The sequence below is a fragment of the Scatophagus argus genome, chromosome 2 (genome assembly GCF_020382885.2).
Source record: "Scatophagus argus isolate fScaArg1 chromosome 2, fScaArg1.pri, whole genome shotgun sequence".
Lineage (NCBI taxonomy): Eukaryota > Metazoa > Chordata > Actinopteri > Scatophagidae > Scatophagus > Scatophagus argus.
The window spans coordinates 28,192,074-28,206,951 of NC_058494.1; the positions used below are offsets into that span (position 1 = coordinate 28,192,074).

Consider the following 14,878-nt stretch of genomic DNA (forward strand, 5'->3'; position numbering starts at 1 on the left):
ACACACAGCTTGGAACCACTCAGGACTGATGGACTTTGTCTTCGCCTGCAGCTTCATGTATGGAGAGCTGACGGACAAGGAGATGACCGAGAAAGTCCGACAGACCTTCGAGAACTACGAGATGAACTCCTTTGAGATTCTGATGTACAAGAAAAACCGTGAGTCCTTCAGCTTCCAGCAGCCCTGCATGTCACACACTGTGCGTTAAAGGTGTTTCATCTGACCCAAATACCCAAAAACCCAGAAGACCTCGAGACCCAGTTTCTGTCCTAAACTGGGACAGTTCAGGGACAGCTTCATGACTCAGCAGTTTCGCTGACCTGTCAGAGCTCGTCTTCAGGTCTCCTGCACATTTCCTGTTTGTCCCTAAGACAACGCTGCTGCTCTGATCAGACAGTCTGTCTTTTTATTCCTCATCAGAGAGACCACAGTGGGGAGCTGACAGGAAGTGACAGAGGGATGTGGATTAACCTGAAACATGGCGTCCACGTGATGCCTTGTTGGAGCTGTCTTGTTGAATTTTTGACCCTGTAAACGCTGACTGACTTCCTGTCTGTGCTGCAGGGATGCCCGTTTGGTTTTTCGTGAAGATCGCTCCAATCAGGAACGAGCAGGACAAGGTCGTCCTGTTTCTCTGCACCTTCAGTGACATCACCGCCTTCAAGCAACCAATCGAGGATGAGTCTTCAAAAGGTGGGCGGGATGTTTCTGTAAGCGTCTCAGTGTGGTTAGTCAGTTTGAGTTAACAGTTTTGTCAAAATGAGAATGCAGTCATCTCGTCCACAGAATATTTCTGGAGCAAACAGCAGCATTCTGCTAAACAGCTGAAGAAGATGGGATTTGATTTAAAATAATTAAACAAACAAAAATAAAATGACTCCATACAGCAATCTGAATCTCCTCAAGCCCTGAGATCCCAAACTGACTGTGGGACTAATGAAGACGTCCCTCATCCTGTCTGATCTTAAGAGATGTCGTTGGCCCTTCTTAAGCCAAACTGTTGAGAGGAGATGACGATGCTCCATTCAGGTGTAACTTAATGTTCTGTGTTTTGAGCATCCGGAGCCTTTAGTGGGTGCAGGTGGATCCAGTCCGTCCCGCGAGCCGCTCCGTGGGCTCACTTTGTTCTGTCCTGTTGGCAGGTTGGGGTAAGTTTGCCCGTCTGACTCGTGCGCTAACCAGCAGTCGAGGTGTCCTTCAGCAGCTCGCTCCAGCTGTCCACAAAGGAGAGAACGTCCACAAACACTCACGGCTGGCCGAGGTGAGACCACGTCCTTCATCCGTCTTCTGTAATTAGAAGCTTCTCCTTTCTCAGGTGAAATTCTCACTTCAGTGATAATCTTGTCAGACTTTGTCTTGTGATCACTGTTTTAAACGCTGATATTTAACTTTGGTCAGCCTCCACTGGGAATTAGTCCAGCTGGGTGGATATTTTTGGAGGGGGAGCATTTAAACTGTGGCCTGATTGGCTGCCTGTCAAACCTCCTGAAGGCTATCAGCCCCCAAAATGTGGTGGAGAGGAAGTGTAAAGCAGCAGATAAAGGAAGCAGTAAAGTACAAGTGTTTCAAAACTGTACTAAAGTGCAGTATTTGAGTAAATGTGCTTGAGTACGTTTGCAGCCCGATGGTGCAGCTTCAGGTGCTGGTGCTGGTACCCAAACAAGCCAGTCCAGTTGGGCGGGTGGAAATGAGGTCCTGATACGACTTCACAGCCATCATGTCTGAAGGCTCTGGCTGCAGCACATAAACTGTTAGCTTAAATAAATGAATTATTGTGAATATTCTCTGCTGTCTTCACCACTTAGACCACTTATGGTGTTTCATACAGTATGACTGTGAATGTTTTCACATCAGAGGTGGTCTGAGTCCTGTGTGCTGATGTGACACAAAACCAGCAGCTCTTCCTCTTACCAGGCGCTTGCCTTTGTTGACGTTTTTCCTCGCTGAATCTGTCAAACACAGGACGTCTCTGTGGACCCGAGTGTCCTTCAGGCAGCTGGAGAGCACCTGTAACGTTTGTTTGCTAATAGACTATTTTGAGTGCGGCAGCTGACAGGACCATCGCGGGCCTCCTGCAGCCTGAGAGGGACTCAAACCGGTCAACTCTCCACATGCTCTGGATGAAGACTGCTGACATCGTTGTGTTTGATGGGCTCCAGTTTGTTTCTTTCATAAAAGCTGCGGATAAGAAATAAAGTTTATCAGTTGTGGTCAAACATCAGCGTCGCGCTGCAGGCTCCATGTTGCTGATAAGTTCTTCAGCTGTAATTAGCTGTGACTAATCCTTCTGTTAAGCACTCACAGATAATTACTGTTGCTAATGAATGAATGAGTGATCAGGGCGGTTCTCTGTTTGGACTCTTGTCATGTTAACGTGTTATTTTACAGTGATTTGTGAGGGTTAATTAGCTTATTTCATATAGAAGACGGGTTCTTTACAGGAGCTCAGAGGATTCAAAGTGTCGAGTTTAAAGTCAGAAATGGACGGGCAAAAACAAAATTAAAAGGAGTTTGAGGTGTCCATGAGTTAATTCCGCTGACTGAGCAGCTGGTTTGTGCCAACAGCAACACATAATTAAAATGCCCGTCCACTTCGTCCCACCGTACAAAGTGAAGGATATTTTGACATTTTTAATTTGGCCCACCTGCTAACATGGAGGCGGACGGGTTTGTGAGCCGTAGTGCAGCCAGCCAGCAGGGGGCGATACAGACGTTTGGGTTCCACTCTCGTGTCGTCCTCATACGTCATGTCAGTTTATACACATGAAACAGGTCATGTTTACGTTGTTGTCACGGTGACCTCCTGTGGTCACACAAACAATGACACAAAGACCTCCTGTCTTTAATTGAACATAACTGTTCGCGTCACAGAGGAGGCCGATCAGAGAAGAATCAGGAGGTTTTTGTAAAGCCCCGCGACCATGACTGATAAGCGGTATAGAAAATGGATGGATGGATGGATGGTTTTTGTAAAGCTCAGATACGTGATGTGGAAGACACTGGCACACTTCCTGTTTTGTTGTTTTGGTATGAAGACTGCGGCAGGTTTTGATTAAAGTTTATCTCGTATTACTCCTGAGTACTGTGAACCAGTTCACCTCCGTGAGGATTCGTCACGTCATGCAGACGTTTAAGTGAACCACAGCTTGATGCTCTGTTCATTGTATATTGTCTCGTGTCGCTCAGGTTCTTCAGCTGGGCTCGGATATCTTGCCTCAGTACAAGCAGGAGACCCCGAAGACGCCACCACACATCATCCTGCACTACTGCCTCTTCAAGACCACGTGGGACTGGGTCATCCTCATCCTCACCTTCTACACCGCCATCATGGTGCCCTACAATGTCTCCTTCAAGACCAAGCAGAACAACGTCACCTGGCTGGTGGTGGACAGCATCGTGGACGTCATCTTCCTCGTCGACATCGTCCTCAACTTCCACACCACCTTCGTGGGCCCGGCAGGAGAGGTCATCTCCGACCCAAAACTCATCCGCATGAACTACGTCAAGACCTGGTTTGTCATCGACCTGCTGTCCTGCCTGCCCTACGATGTCATCAACGCCTTCGAGAACGTCGATGAGGTCAGTGGACCTTTGAGTCATCGGTTTAAATACAAAATAAACAACGTGAGGAGGTAAACAAGGACAGCGAGTACGGTGACGCATCCAGATGCGGTCCGTGTGCGTGGCCCTTCAGGCTGCGGAGAACAGGTGGTCAGGGCTTCAGGTTACGTTACTGATGCTGATGAAATACTGTGATTCAGCCGCTGCTGTTTATAGACCAGTCCAACGTGTTTCGGCATCGTGCAAATCATCACCCACAGATTATCACATCATATTCTCAGGTCTAATTACTTTTCATGAGAATTAAAAAGTTTCAGCAAAAAAACAGAAAATGTTCCGTTTTGACTCACAGTGTTTTACTTAATGTTCAGTTTAAAGTGTAAAAGGCCGTCCTCACGGAGACAACAATGTGACGTCCACTCTGAGGAACAACAAAACAAAAAGAAAAGCACGAAACTCTTGAGGGACGGGAGGCGAAGAGGAGGTGAAGCCAACACATCACAGCTGGCCTCTTCTGAAGCAAGATTTCATTCTCACGTTCGCATGAGTCAGCACCAGTTCAGTGGTGTCCTGAAGGGGGACGTCAGAGAGGACACAACGACCTTCAGAGAGCATTTGTGTATCTTCTAAATGCCATCAGTTAGCTGGTGTAAAACTCTAAGTCGCTACAGTCAGAAAGTGATGGGATGGACTCTGATTGGCTGTCAGCGTTTCTGTCGTTCATCTGCTCCCACAGCGATGCTAACGGTATCACGGTACGATACGATACGATACGATACGATACGATACGATACGATACGATACGATACGGTACGGTACGGTATGATACGATACGGTACGATATGATACGGAACGGTACGATACGATACGATACGATACGATACGATACGATACGATACGATACGATACGGTACGGTACGATACGGTACGATACGATACGATACGGTACGATACGATACGATACGGTACGATATGATACGATACGGTACGGTACGGTACGGTACGGTATGATACGATACGGTACGATATGATACGGAACGGTACGATACGATACGATACGATACGATACGATACGGTACGGTACGATACGGTACGATACGATACGATACGGTACGATACGATACGATACGGTACGATATGATACGGTACGGTACGGTACGGTACGGTACGATACGGTATGATATGATACGGTACGATACGCTATGATATCACCTCTGACAAGTTGAGTCAAAGAGATTTTTAAAGCGATATGTTTTTAGCCACAGTCTCTCTGATCTGGTGAGAATCTTCTTCATGCTGGGACTCGGACCAGCACACACACATACTCACTGGAGCACCAAATGGGAATTCATCCGCTGCTGAAAGTAGTCCCCAACACATTTGCACCTGTTTGTTTGATAAACCAGAACAACAACTCAAATAAATAGATAACAGTGATCTTACAGTCATAACTCCTTGACTGTAAGATCACCACTGAAGCGAATCTGAGCCCAACAGGAAGTCGTGTTCACTCGTGCGCTCCGTCACATCTCGTCATGTGGATCTGTGGTCCGCCGAGCTGAGGCGTGACATGAGAGAGGATGCAGTGTGACCGGTGGACTGGACTGTTTCACACCATGTAATGACTTCCTCTGGAGGAAGGTCAGGAGTGAGCGCCGCCGAACTGCTGACATGTCAGAAACCTCCAGCGCAGCAGCGAGAGCTTGTCCTCAGCCGGGCCCGTGATGGTGCTGCAGTGTGGACGATGTCCCGCCAAGACGCTGATTCAGTCCACCTCAGCGTGGAGACACAGAGGAAAAGCTGCCAGAGTCATGATGGCTGATTTCTGTGTCAGAAGCTGATTTGATCTGATCGTCATGTTGGAATGAGGCCGTAAAATCTCATTTGTTATCCTCAGAATTCGTGATGTCAACCTGAAATAACGAGCCGACTGGACGGCTCTCGGCTCGTCTTTGTCCTGGAAATAATTAGCGTTGTAAAGAAGGGATAACAAAGCCTGCTGTGTCACAGTCATTAGATAGGATGTCGTGATCCCAGGAAAACAAAAAGAAGAGAAATCATTAATCCTGTCCTGTGTGGGCTTCCGTACAGAAGAGAAAAACAAAGCTGTTGAGTAAAAAGAGATGAAGTGTTGGGACTGAAGCCCTCGATTCAGCCCATCACGGTGAAGTCGGACTCTTCACTCCCCCTCCGGGTCCCGGCGGTGGGGGCTGCTAATGGATGAGCAGTGCATTGTGGGTGTTTCCCCAGTGAGGCGACAGGGCTGCTGTCTGATCAGATGCTGCAGTCCACAGCTGCCGTTTCATACGTGTTTCATACATGTTTCATACGTGTTTCTAACATGTTTCATACATGTTTCATACGTGTTTCATGCGTGTTTCATACGTGTTTCATACGTGTTTCATGCGTGTTTCATACGTGTTTCATGCGTGTTTCATACGTGTTTCATGCGTGTTTCATACGTGTTTCATGCGTGTTTCATACGTGTTTCATACGTGTTTCATACGTGTTTCATACGTGTTTCATGCGTGTTTCATGCGTGTTTCATACGTGTTTCATCCCGACTTTAAGGCCCTGATGGATTTAGGAGCAGCTGAAGCTCAGCCAAGACGCACTCGCTTCACATAACCTGACGTTCGTTTTACTTCCCCCCACACTGAAAACTCATCAGCCTAAAGCCACACAAAGACGTCAATGAAAATGTGGAAAATACTGAACACAGTGGCAGAAGACTGAGGACGTCTGCTGGACCTGACCAATTCATTATGTCAGGTCTTATTTTGGCAGTTTTGATCATCGTTTCAGTCAGTAATGAAGTTGTGTCCACAGGTTTGTCGCCCTCCTGCGAGGCTCACAGGACATAAGACATCTTTACGCCGCCGGGTGGTTTCTAAGCGGTCCACTCAGAGAGCCTCCTCCGTCAACAAATCCACCAAATGAGCCAGCAGATGGAGTCAGTCAATCAGTCAGATAATCAATAACTGAACCGGCGGCAGCGTGGCTGCTGGCTTCATGTGATGATAAACTGACCAGCTTTAGTTACTGCCACAGTTCACAGATTGAGGATAATAAATCAATAAAGTGTTCCTGAAATCCGACACGCGGACGTGTTGCAGTGCAGCCTGTTTCGATCAATAAAAGCATTTAGAAAATAAAAGCATCAATAAAAGTTTCCACTCTGCGCACAAACAGCTTCCAGTCTAAAGTCAAATCTGTGTGTTTCTTTTCATATCGCAGCACAGTTGAATCCGACTGTTTGAAAGTCATGTGATGTCAAGGTGTTTTAGTTCATATCAACCCGCTGCTGCAGCTCTAAACCCCTGCTCTTCTTCCTCTTCCTGTTTCAACTTGTCCTCCTCCTCCTCCTCCTCCTCTCCAGGGGATCAGCAGTCTCTTCAGCTCTCTCAAAGTGGTCCGTCTGCTGCGTTTGGGTCGGGTTGCCAGAAAGCTGGACCACTACATCGAGTACGGCGCTGCTGTGCTGGTTCTGCTGGTGTGTGTGTTCGGCCTGGCGGCCCATTGGCTGGCCTGCATCTGGTACAGCATCGGAGACTACGAAGTGATCGACGAGGACACCAACAGAGTGAGGGAGGACAGCTGGCTGTTCCTGCTGGGGGAGACGGTGGGGACGCCTTACAGATTCAACGTCTCGGGTTCGGGCCGCTGGGAGGGGGGCCCCAGTAAGGACTCGGTTTACATCACCTCGCTGTACTTCACCATGACCAGCCTGACCAGCATCGGCTTCGGAAACATTGCACCCAACACAGACGGAGAGAAGATCTTTGCTGTGGCCATGATGATGATCGGATGTGAGTCGCCTCCCTTCGTGCTTACTGATCTGAATGAGATTCGTTTCAGTTTAACGGCTCATAACCGAGCACCAAGTGAGTTTCAAGGTGCAAAGGGGTCTTAATCTCAGGTGTGACAAGAGTTAAACTGCATCTGGTACTGAGGGACAGGTATGTGGCCTAGAGCTGATGGATGCTCCCAGTCCTCAGTTTTGGGGAGGAGCAGGTGATCAGTCCAGGTTCATACGGTGTCAGACAGCTGTCCTCCTGATAAATCCTGACTCGCTGGTATGGATGCACTGAAACAGGTCCAAATATGAGAAAGATCATTTGCTCAGGTGTTTGGCAGGCAGGTGAAAATGGGCACAGCGTGAACCCACCTGTGCAGGTGCGCTGTACTCACGTGTCCTTCACAAGGCGGCGAAAACACGTTGACTTCAGACCAGGTTTTGTTTTATATTTCGCTTATACAGACAGACAACAATCAAAACAATAACATCCATAAAATAAACAGTCACCATTTCCACAAGACATTTCACATACTTCACACATGTAAAACCAATTAAATAATCTAAATAAAACGCAAACACTCAACCACACGCGTCAACACAGCAGTTCCACGTTGAATGTGCATTCAAACTCCATCAAAGCTTTCCACACGTTCTCAAACTCTGCAGTCTTTCCAACACAATACGAGAGGCCATCTTGTTTATCCACACGCATCGACGTGTTTTTTCCAAGACAGAGCGATCGTCCAGTCAATATTAAAGTCTCACATAAAGATAAGATAAACTTCTTTCCGATATGTTTTTATTTTTGGGCCGTCCCATACGCAGTGGGACAGAGCGCCCTTCTCTTCCAAGCACTTAATGCTCGTGTCTGGCACATCAGGGGACCGTCGCTTTAACTTAACCGTCATGTTCTCATCAACCGTTTGTGTTGTAATAATTTCGTTCCCGTACTGACTGATTGTCTCTGGACTCCCGATCAGCTGTTTGAATGTCTTCTTGAGTATCCAGCCTCCGTGCCTCCAGCCTGTCGATGGTGGACTCTTTATCGTGACCAGGTGCGCTCACACAGCCTGATGTGGGGTCGTGTCGGTCCGTGCCGGTTCCCTCCTGCAGGGCCTGGTGGTGGACCCGGAGCCGCCGTCAGATGGACTCTTGTCCTCCCTGCTGTCTGCTGTAGTCCTCACACGTCCAGTCGCTCAGCGGGATGCCTGACTCAGCCTGACGGCTGGAGGTGACTGCACTGATCACTGGTCAGCTGTCGGCACACACTGGAGAGTCCAGCTCTGTTTGTCCTCCTGTCCACAAGCTCCACCTGGGCCTTATGACCCAACAAGGAGCCTCCACCCTTCAGCCTCCACCAGAACACCCACTTCTGCCTGCATGAGACTGACGGATTTTCTCCTGTGAGTGTGTGTGTGTGTCTCTGTGTGTCTCTGTGTGTGTGTGTCTCTGTGTGTCTCTGTGTCTGTGTGTCTCTGTCTCTGTGTGTCTCTGTGTGTCTCTGTGTGTCTCTGTCTCTGTGTGTCTCTCTGCATGTCTCTGTGTGTGTCTCTGTGTGTCTCTGTGTGTGTCTCTATGTGTGTTTCTGTCTCTGTGTGTCTCTCTGCATGTCTCTGTGTGTGTCTCTGTGTCTCTCTGTGTGTCTCTCTCTCCCTGTCAGTCCGACACTCACACTGAATGTGTCTCACAGTGTGTGGATGTTTTCCAGAGCGTCTGCAGGTGAAAGCTTTTCCTCACTTGGAGGATGAGGAGCTTCAGTGTTTGTCTCATTGGTCGGAAGCTGCCGTCGTCTCGTGTCACATCGGGATCTGCGGTCTGTTAGTCACACGGAGACGTCGTCAAACATCGTCTCCAAGACCAGACTGATGAATAATCACCTTCTCAGTCCAGGTTTTCCTTCTGTAATACCGTCGACTTGAACGTCTCATTAATGAAGCTGAAATCAGATCAGGAGGTCACAGAGTCCACTCACAGAAAACCTCTGTAACCCAGTTTCACTTCCTGTCTGCGGTGCAGGGACAGTGTGTCCCTACAGGGCTCCCGTACTGCGCCTGCAGCCCAGTGCAGCGTGGGTAAACCTGAAGGCAGGCGGGTGTTGGATCAGACCCCCTCCTGTCAGCTTCCCGGCACACAAAGAGGCTGAGAGCTGCTGGAGGCTGATGGAAAGCGGTTGCTATGACAGCCAGCATCCTGGATCCCGGATGAGAGTTTGGGTCAATAGCATAGCGAGTGTGAGCGTTGCAGTGCTCTCTGTGACACCAGGACAGGGTCTGGGAGGAGGGACAGAAATAGTTGGTCCATTTCCTCTCCAGAAGGTCCTGCCTGCAGTCAGAACGTCAGATGACGCCAGGAAGCGGATCGTTGTTGGTGTTATTCATGTTCCTCCACCACGTTTCAGTGTTCAAGTTTTACCTGCTCAGAGCCAACGTGGCTTTGCCCCTCACAGATTTAAAGTCCACAGAGAATGACAGGTGGTCAGACTGGTCCAGTGAGGCGGGACTTGATGTTGATCAGTCCGACAGGTTGAGTCACTGGACACTCACGGCCCAAACGTGGACCGGACTGGGTGCTGAGTCTGCTAATCGTGCTGCTAACGTTAGCAGCATGGCTAACAGAGCTAACTGTCTAACAGTAACGCTAAAGCTGTCCATCAGGGCTCCTCGCAGTCAAACTGTCCCCAGTCCCCAGTGCATTCAGTCTCCTGAGCTCAGTACATAGACTGTATACTTTGATATAAAAATACACAAAAATTGTTTTGTTTTGTTTTGTTTTTCATTTTTCTGAAAAACCTGATGTAAGTTTTAGATCTGAGATACTGAGCGAGCAGTAAAAACAGTATTTAACTTACATGACTGGGATGTAAGCAACAGAAACATGTTGAGTATTTGTACCTGATACTCTGTGAACTGCAATATTTTTGATGATCTTGACTGAAAGAATTCAAATAATGATTTTTTAAAACTAAAAATTGGTCTGTTCAGTCTGACTTTTTAGGAGCATTTTATGATTTTGTAGTTTCTATATTTCTTTTATTTATTATCAAAATGACTTACTCTGTTTTGTTTAATCAGCATTTTGTTGACCTAATAACTGATTTTCTTAACATTTTGCAGTAGATGAATTATTTTGTTTCACACTCGTGTTCCTCTGCGGACTCGACTTACTGTGGCTGTGAGCCTGTTTTGTCCTGGACAGTAAAAATAAGACGAACAGCTTGTGAGCAGCTTCTCAGCGGTGAACCTGTGGTCCTGGCTCCGGTTCTGGACCTGCTGTGTCAGCGTCAGCTCGGCCTACAGTAACCTTTGTGAAGGTCACGCTGAGTGTCCAGAGCGGCTGACGGCAGGTTTCTGCTGCTGCTGCTGGACGGGGGGCGGCATTGATCCGGTGACCCGGGGTCCATACTGCTGACAGGCCGCGAGGCAGAGCAGCTGAGTCAGGCACAGCCGGCGCCGGTTTGCAGACCAGTCGAGTCCGGGAACTGAACGTTTAGTTCAGGCCTGATCGAGATTAACTTCACACACCTGAGAGGAATTCAGCCTCAAAACTCTTCACTGCTTCTTCCACATCAGACCAATCGATTAAGAGCCCGACTATGATTACCATAAGTCAGCCGATAAATAGAAACGATAATATGGAGCCAAAGTGCCTTCACTGACTTAAGGAACGCAGCATCGACGCACTGCAGCGCAGCACGAAGGAGAAGAACCTCACCTGAGCGGAGCCGCGAGGCGCCGACTCGACGGCCAAACTCGTCTTCACGTTCGGTCCCTTTCAGCCGTCCACACGAGCTCAGAGCGATTGGTCACAGCAAAGACACTCAGACCCTCTGAAGCGAACCAGTTTGGTTCACATGGAGTCCACAGAGCGGTTCACCTGACCTGAGCCCAGGAGGAGGACTGAGGCCTCGTCAGAGCTGAGGAGCCTCCTTCTGTTGGTTTGAATTGGGTTGTTTAAAAAGGACTTTATGTGGAAACAGCGTCAACGCTCTCATAGTGCATGTGGAGCACCGAGCCAACACTTTGGTCCTCATAGCTTTTAAACGTTGTGTGAAAGCTTACGGTGCACATGTGGGACCTCTGAAGCTGAGGCCTCATTGGACGGTGCAGTTTAAAGGACTCGGCAGCTTTGACTGTGGAGTCTGCGGTCTGTCGTGTGAAATAATCAGCACACTTTAACACAGAAGGCTAAACATGCACAACTTTAAATGTTACACTTCAGTTACTCTCAGAACAAAACAGAACAAACTGTTTTATTGTCTGTTCTGTGGCTTTCATGAAGTGCTGCCACTAACAAGTTCCAGATGAGGAAATGTGAGTCAGAGGACCAAAGTCCAGCACTTCACTTAAGTCACGTGGATTATTTCTGACATGAAACAAAATGTATGAAATATCACAGCTGAATGTTCTTCCCTTCCTGGAAACAGCGCTGCTGTACGCCACCATCTTCGGTAACGTCACCACCATCTTCCAGCAGATGTACGCCAACACCAACCGCTACCACGAGATGCTCAACAGCGTCCGAGACTTCCTCAAGCTCTACCAGGTTCCCAAAGGCCTGAGCGAGCGAGTGATGGACTACATCGTGTCCACCTGGTCCATGTCCAGAGGCATCGACACTGACAAGGTGACATACTGTTCTGGGATCAGCTGCTCACTTCGCTGGTGCCAGGGTTTCATTATGTGTCCACACACAGTGACAGGTCAGAGGTCAGCTGAAGCCACATCGGGATTTTAGTCCACTGATGTGCTGAAGATGCTCAGCGTGTCCTCAGCGTGACCTCAGTGTGACCTCATATGACCTCAGCGTGACCTCAGCTTGACCTCGTATGACCCCAGTGTGACCTCAGTTTAACCTCTGTCCCTGCAGGTGCTGCAGATTTGTCCGAAGGACATGCGAGCAGACATCTGCGTCCACCTCAACAGGAAGGTGTTTAAAGAGCACCCGGCGTTTCGGTTGGCCAGTGACGGCTGCCTGCGGGCCCTCGCCATGGAGTTCCAGACCGTCCACAGTGCGCCAGGCGACCTCATCTTCCACGCCGGAGAGAGCGTGGACAGTCTTTGTTTCGTGGTGTCGGGGTCACTGGAGGTCATCCAGGACGACGAGGTGGTGGCCATCTTAGGTGAGGCGTTTATGAAGCCTGAAAATGTCTGTTTGTCTGAGTGCTGAACTTTACGGTGAAGCTAGTGAGTCACGTCCTCTGATTGAACGGTCACACACACCAGAGTGTTTCAGGAGGTCGGCTGACATCTTAAACTGCTTCTTCACCCAGAGGAGCAGACTGACTCAGAGGTGGAACAGCAACGCTCTCACGCCGGATGAACTGAAACCACAGAATGAAAGTTTGTGTGGTTTTCACAAGTTACAACCAAACTTCCAGTCTGATTGTTTGTGTCGAATCAGGACTACAGGAAGTCTCAGCGAGACAATCGTGCCAGCAGCTCCGCCTCACTTCAGAGGAAACACCTGAGCTCTGAAACAAAAACACTGCAGATTCACCTGCCGCACAGAGCAGCACGGACGCTCGGCTGCTTCCTGTTTGCTCTTTCTGTCGGCGAGCGTGGGAATTATGCTCCAGGGCTCTCATTAGCAAACATCATTTTTATGCATGAAGGCTTCCTGTCTGTGAAACAGGCTGCCTGTTTGTGGGCCGATGGAGGCAGGACTTCACGGCTTCAGAGGACAGAGCGAAGCTGTCCGGGCGGAGCACGGCTGAACCAACGGCTGTCAGAGTCGTCACGCCGTTCGCCAAAGCTCTGAGCTCTGTAACAGCTGATGTGCAGCTGAAAGGGTTTCTGTGTGCTCCTCTTCCAGACGAGGCTCAGCAGCTCACATGAACTAACGTGAGCTCCGATTCAGACGTGAACCTGAACCTCTGTAGCGCCACCAGCAGGCCAGTGTTTCACTTTAAATCAGATGAAGTCCAGTCTGGAGTGTGTCTGCATGCTGACATGATAACTGTAGCTTACAGGCTGATGTTGCATGTTGAAATGCTGACTTTATCACATTAATCTTAACATTAGTGTTGTGACAGAAGACTCATGTTGGTGCTGCGTCACATTTCATAGACAGGAAAAGGTGGCTGTCGGCTTGAGACAAACAAATGGAAATAAAGACTACGTCACGGCAGAAATCACATGAAAACACGGGAGGAATGTCACACAGAACCTGAACCGGGAGCCATGAGCGCGGCGTTCACCTGCGCTCCTGGACCCAAACTAAGATGGTAGCCTGGAGCTGCAGTCCAGCTGCTGCCTGCCTCTGAGCGACCTGCCGGCTGTGCAGAGTCAGCTTCGCTTCCTGTCTGGATAAATATTTAGACTGCGGGTGCAGGTCTGTGCCGCGTCCACAACTGGCTCAGTACAGTAAAGAAAGAGCTGAACGCGAGCTGAAACGCGTCAGGGCCTTCAGGGGGCCCCGCACTGCAGGTCAGCCTTGGAGCTGAGAGTCTCCAGCTTGTTCACACGTTTGGTTACCGGTTTGACCAGGAGCCAATCAGAGCTCATCATGAATATCTTTAGGCCGACACCAGTCAAAGACTCAAGTCTGTCACTCACTGACTATGAAAAATGGGCGGAGCCTCCTGTGACACCAAAGCAGAAGTGTCTCACACCTGCATCCCTTCTGATGTCCTTCAAAAAGACGACCGTCAGTCAACATTTATTTGTTTATTTGAGCCCTTCACAACACCAACGTGACCAAAGTGCTGTCCAATAGAATCAGAATAAAACAAGAAAACAATAGAACTTCATAAGATACAATAAGTGTATCTTACACCATCTCTCTGCCTGTCTGTCTGCGCCCTGTCTGTCTGCCTGTCTGTCTGCATCCTGTCTGTCTGTCTGTGACCTGTCTGTCTTTCTGTCTGCACCCTGTCTGCCTGTCTGTCTGCACCCTGTCTGTCTGTCTGCGCCCCGTCTGTGTGTGCAGGTAAAGGTGACGTGTTTGGTGACGTGTTCTGGAAGGAGATGACTCTGGCGCAGTCCTGCGCTAACGTGCGAGCGTTGACCTACTGCGACCTCCACATCATCAAGCGAGACGCGCTGCAGAAAGTCCTGGAGTTTTACTCCGCCTTCGCTAACCACTTCGCCAGAAACCTGGTGCTGACCTACAACCTGAGGAAGAGGGTGAGTCAGCACAGCACCTCACGGCCCACTCGGCCCACACAAGGTTCTTATTTCACTTCAACCGCCTTTGATCTGGAAGTCCTGCAGACGTCACTGCTGAGCCAGTGAAAGAGACTGAACAAAACACCTGAGACACAAACAACACGGAGAAAAACCTGAACGGGTGTGTGTGAGAGAGTGTGTGTGTGAGAGAGTGTGTGTGTGTGAGTGTGTCTATGTGAGTGTGTGAGGGAGTCATGTGACCTCAGAGTGTCTGCTTTGTTCTCCTGCTCAGAGCAGCTGATGTGAGCTGATGTGAGCTGAGCCAGCAGTGTGGAGGCGGACGACGACAGATGAGTTTCAGTTCAGCTCGACTGCAGCAGCTCTGAAGCAGCTGCTTTAACTGAGGCTAAAC

General features: G+C 49.1%; 2 protein-coding genes across 5 annotated transcripts in view; one reads left to right on the plus strand and one right to left on the minus strand.

The window, feature by feature from the left end:
• Positions 1–14,878, minus strand: part of LOC124052702 (NACHT, LRR and PYD domains-containing protein 12-like) — a 231,900-nt gene that overhangs the window by 120,609 nt on the left and 96,413 nt on the right. The window lies entirely within an intron of this gene.
• Positions 1–14,878, plus strand: part of kcnh1b (potassium voltage-gated channel, subfamily H (eag-related), member 1b) — a 34,066-nt gene that overhangs the window by 13,381 nt on the left and 5,807 nt on the right. For 3 of the 4 annotated variants that reach the window (XM_046377013.1, XM_046377004.1, XM_046376995.1), the window contains 8 exons: positions 52–158; positions 565–693; positions 1,143–1,261; positions 3,187–3,579; positions 6,941–7,370; positions 11,784–11,983; positions 12,227–12,479; positions 14,288–14,484. In XM_046377013.1, coding sequence (XP_046232969.1) covers positions 52–158; positions 565–693; positions 1,143–1,261; positions 3,187–3,579; positions 6,941–7,370; positions 11,784–11,983; positions 12,227–12,479; positions 14,288–14,484 — 1,828 coding nt within the window. The remainder of the gene's footprint in view (positions 1–51; positions 159–564; positions 694–1,142; positions 1,262–3,186; positions 3,580–6,940; positions 7,371–11,783; positions 11,984–12,226; positions 12,480–14,287; positions 14,485–14,878) is intronic. The other variant, XM_046377022.1, reaches the window with a different exon arrangement.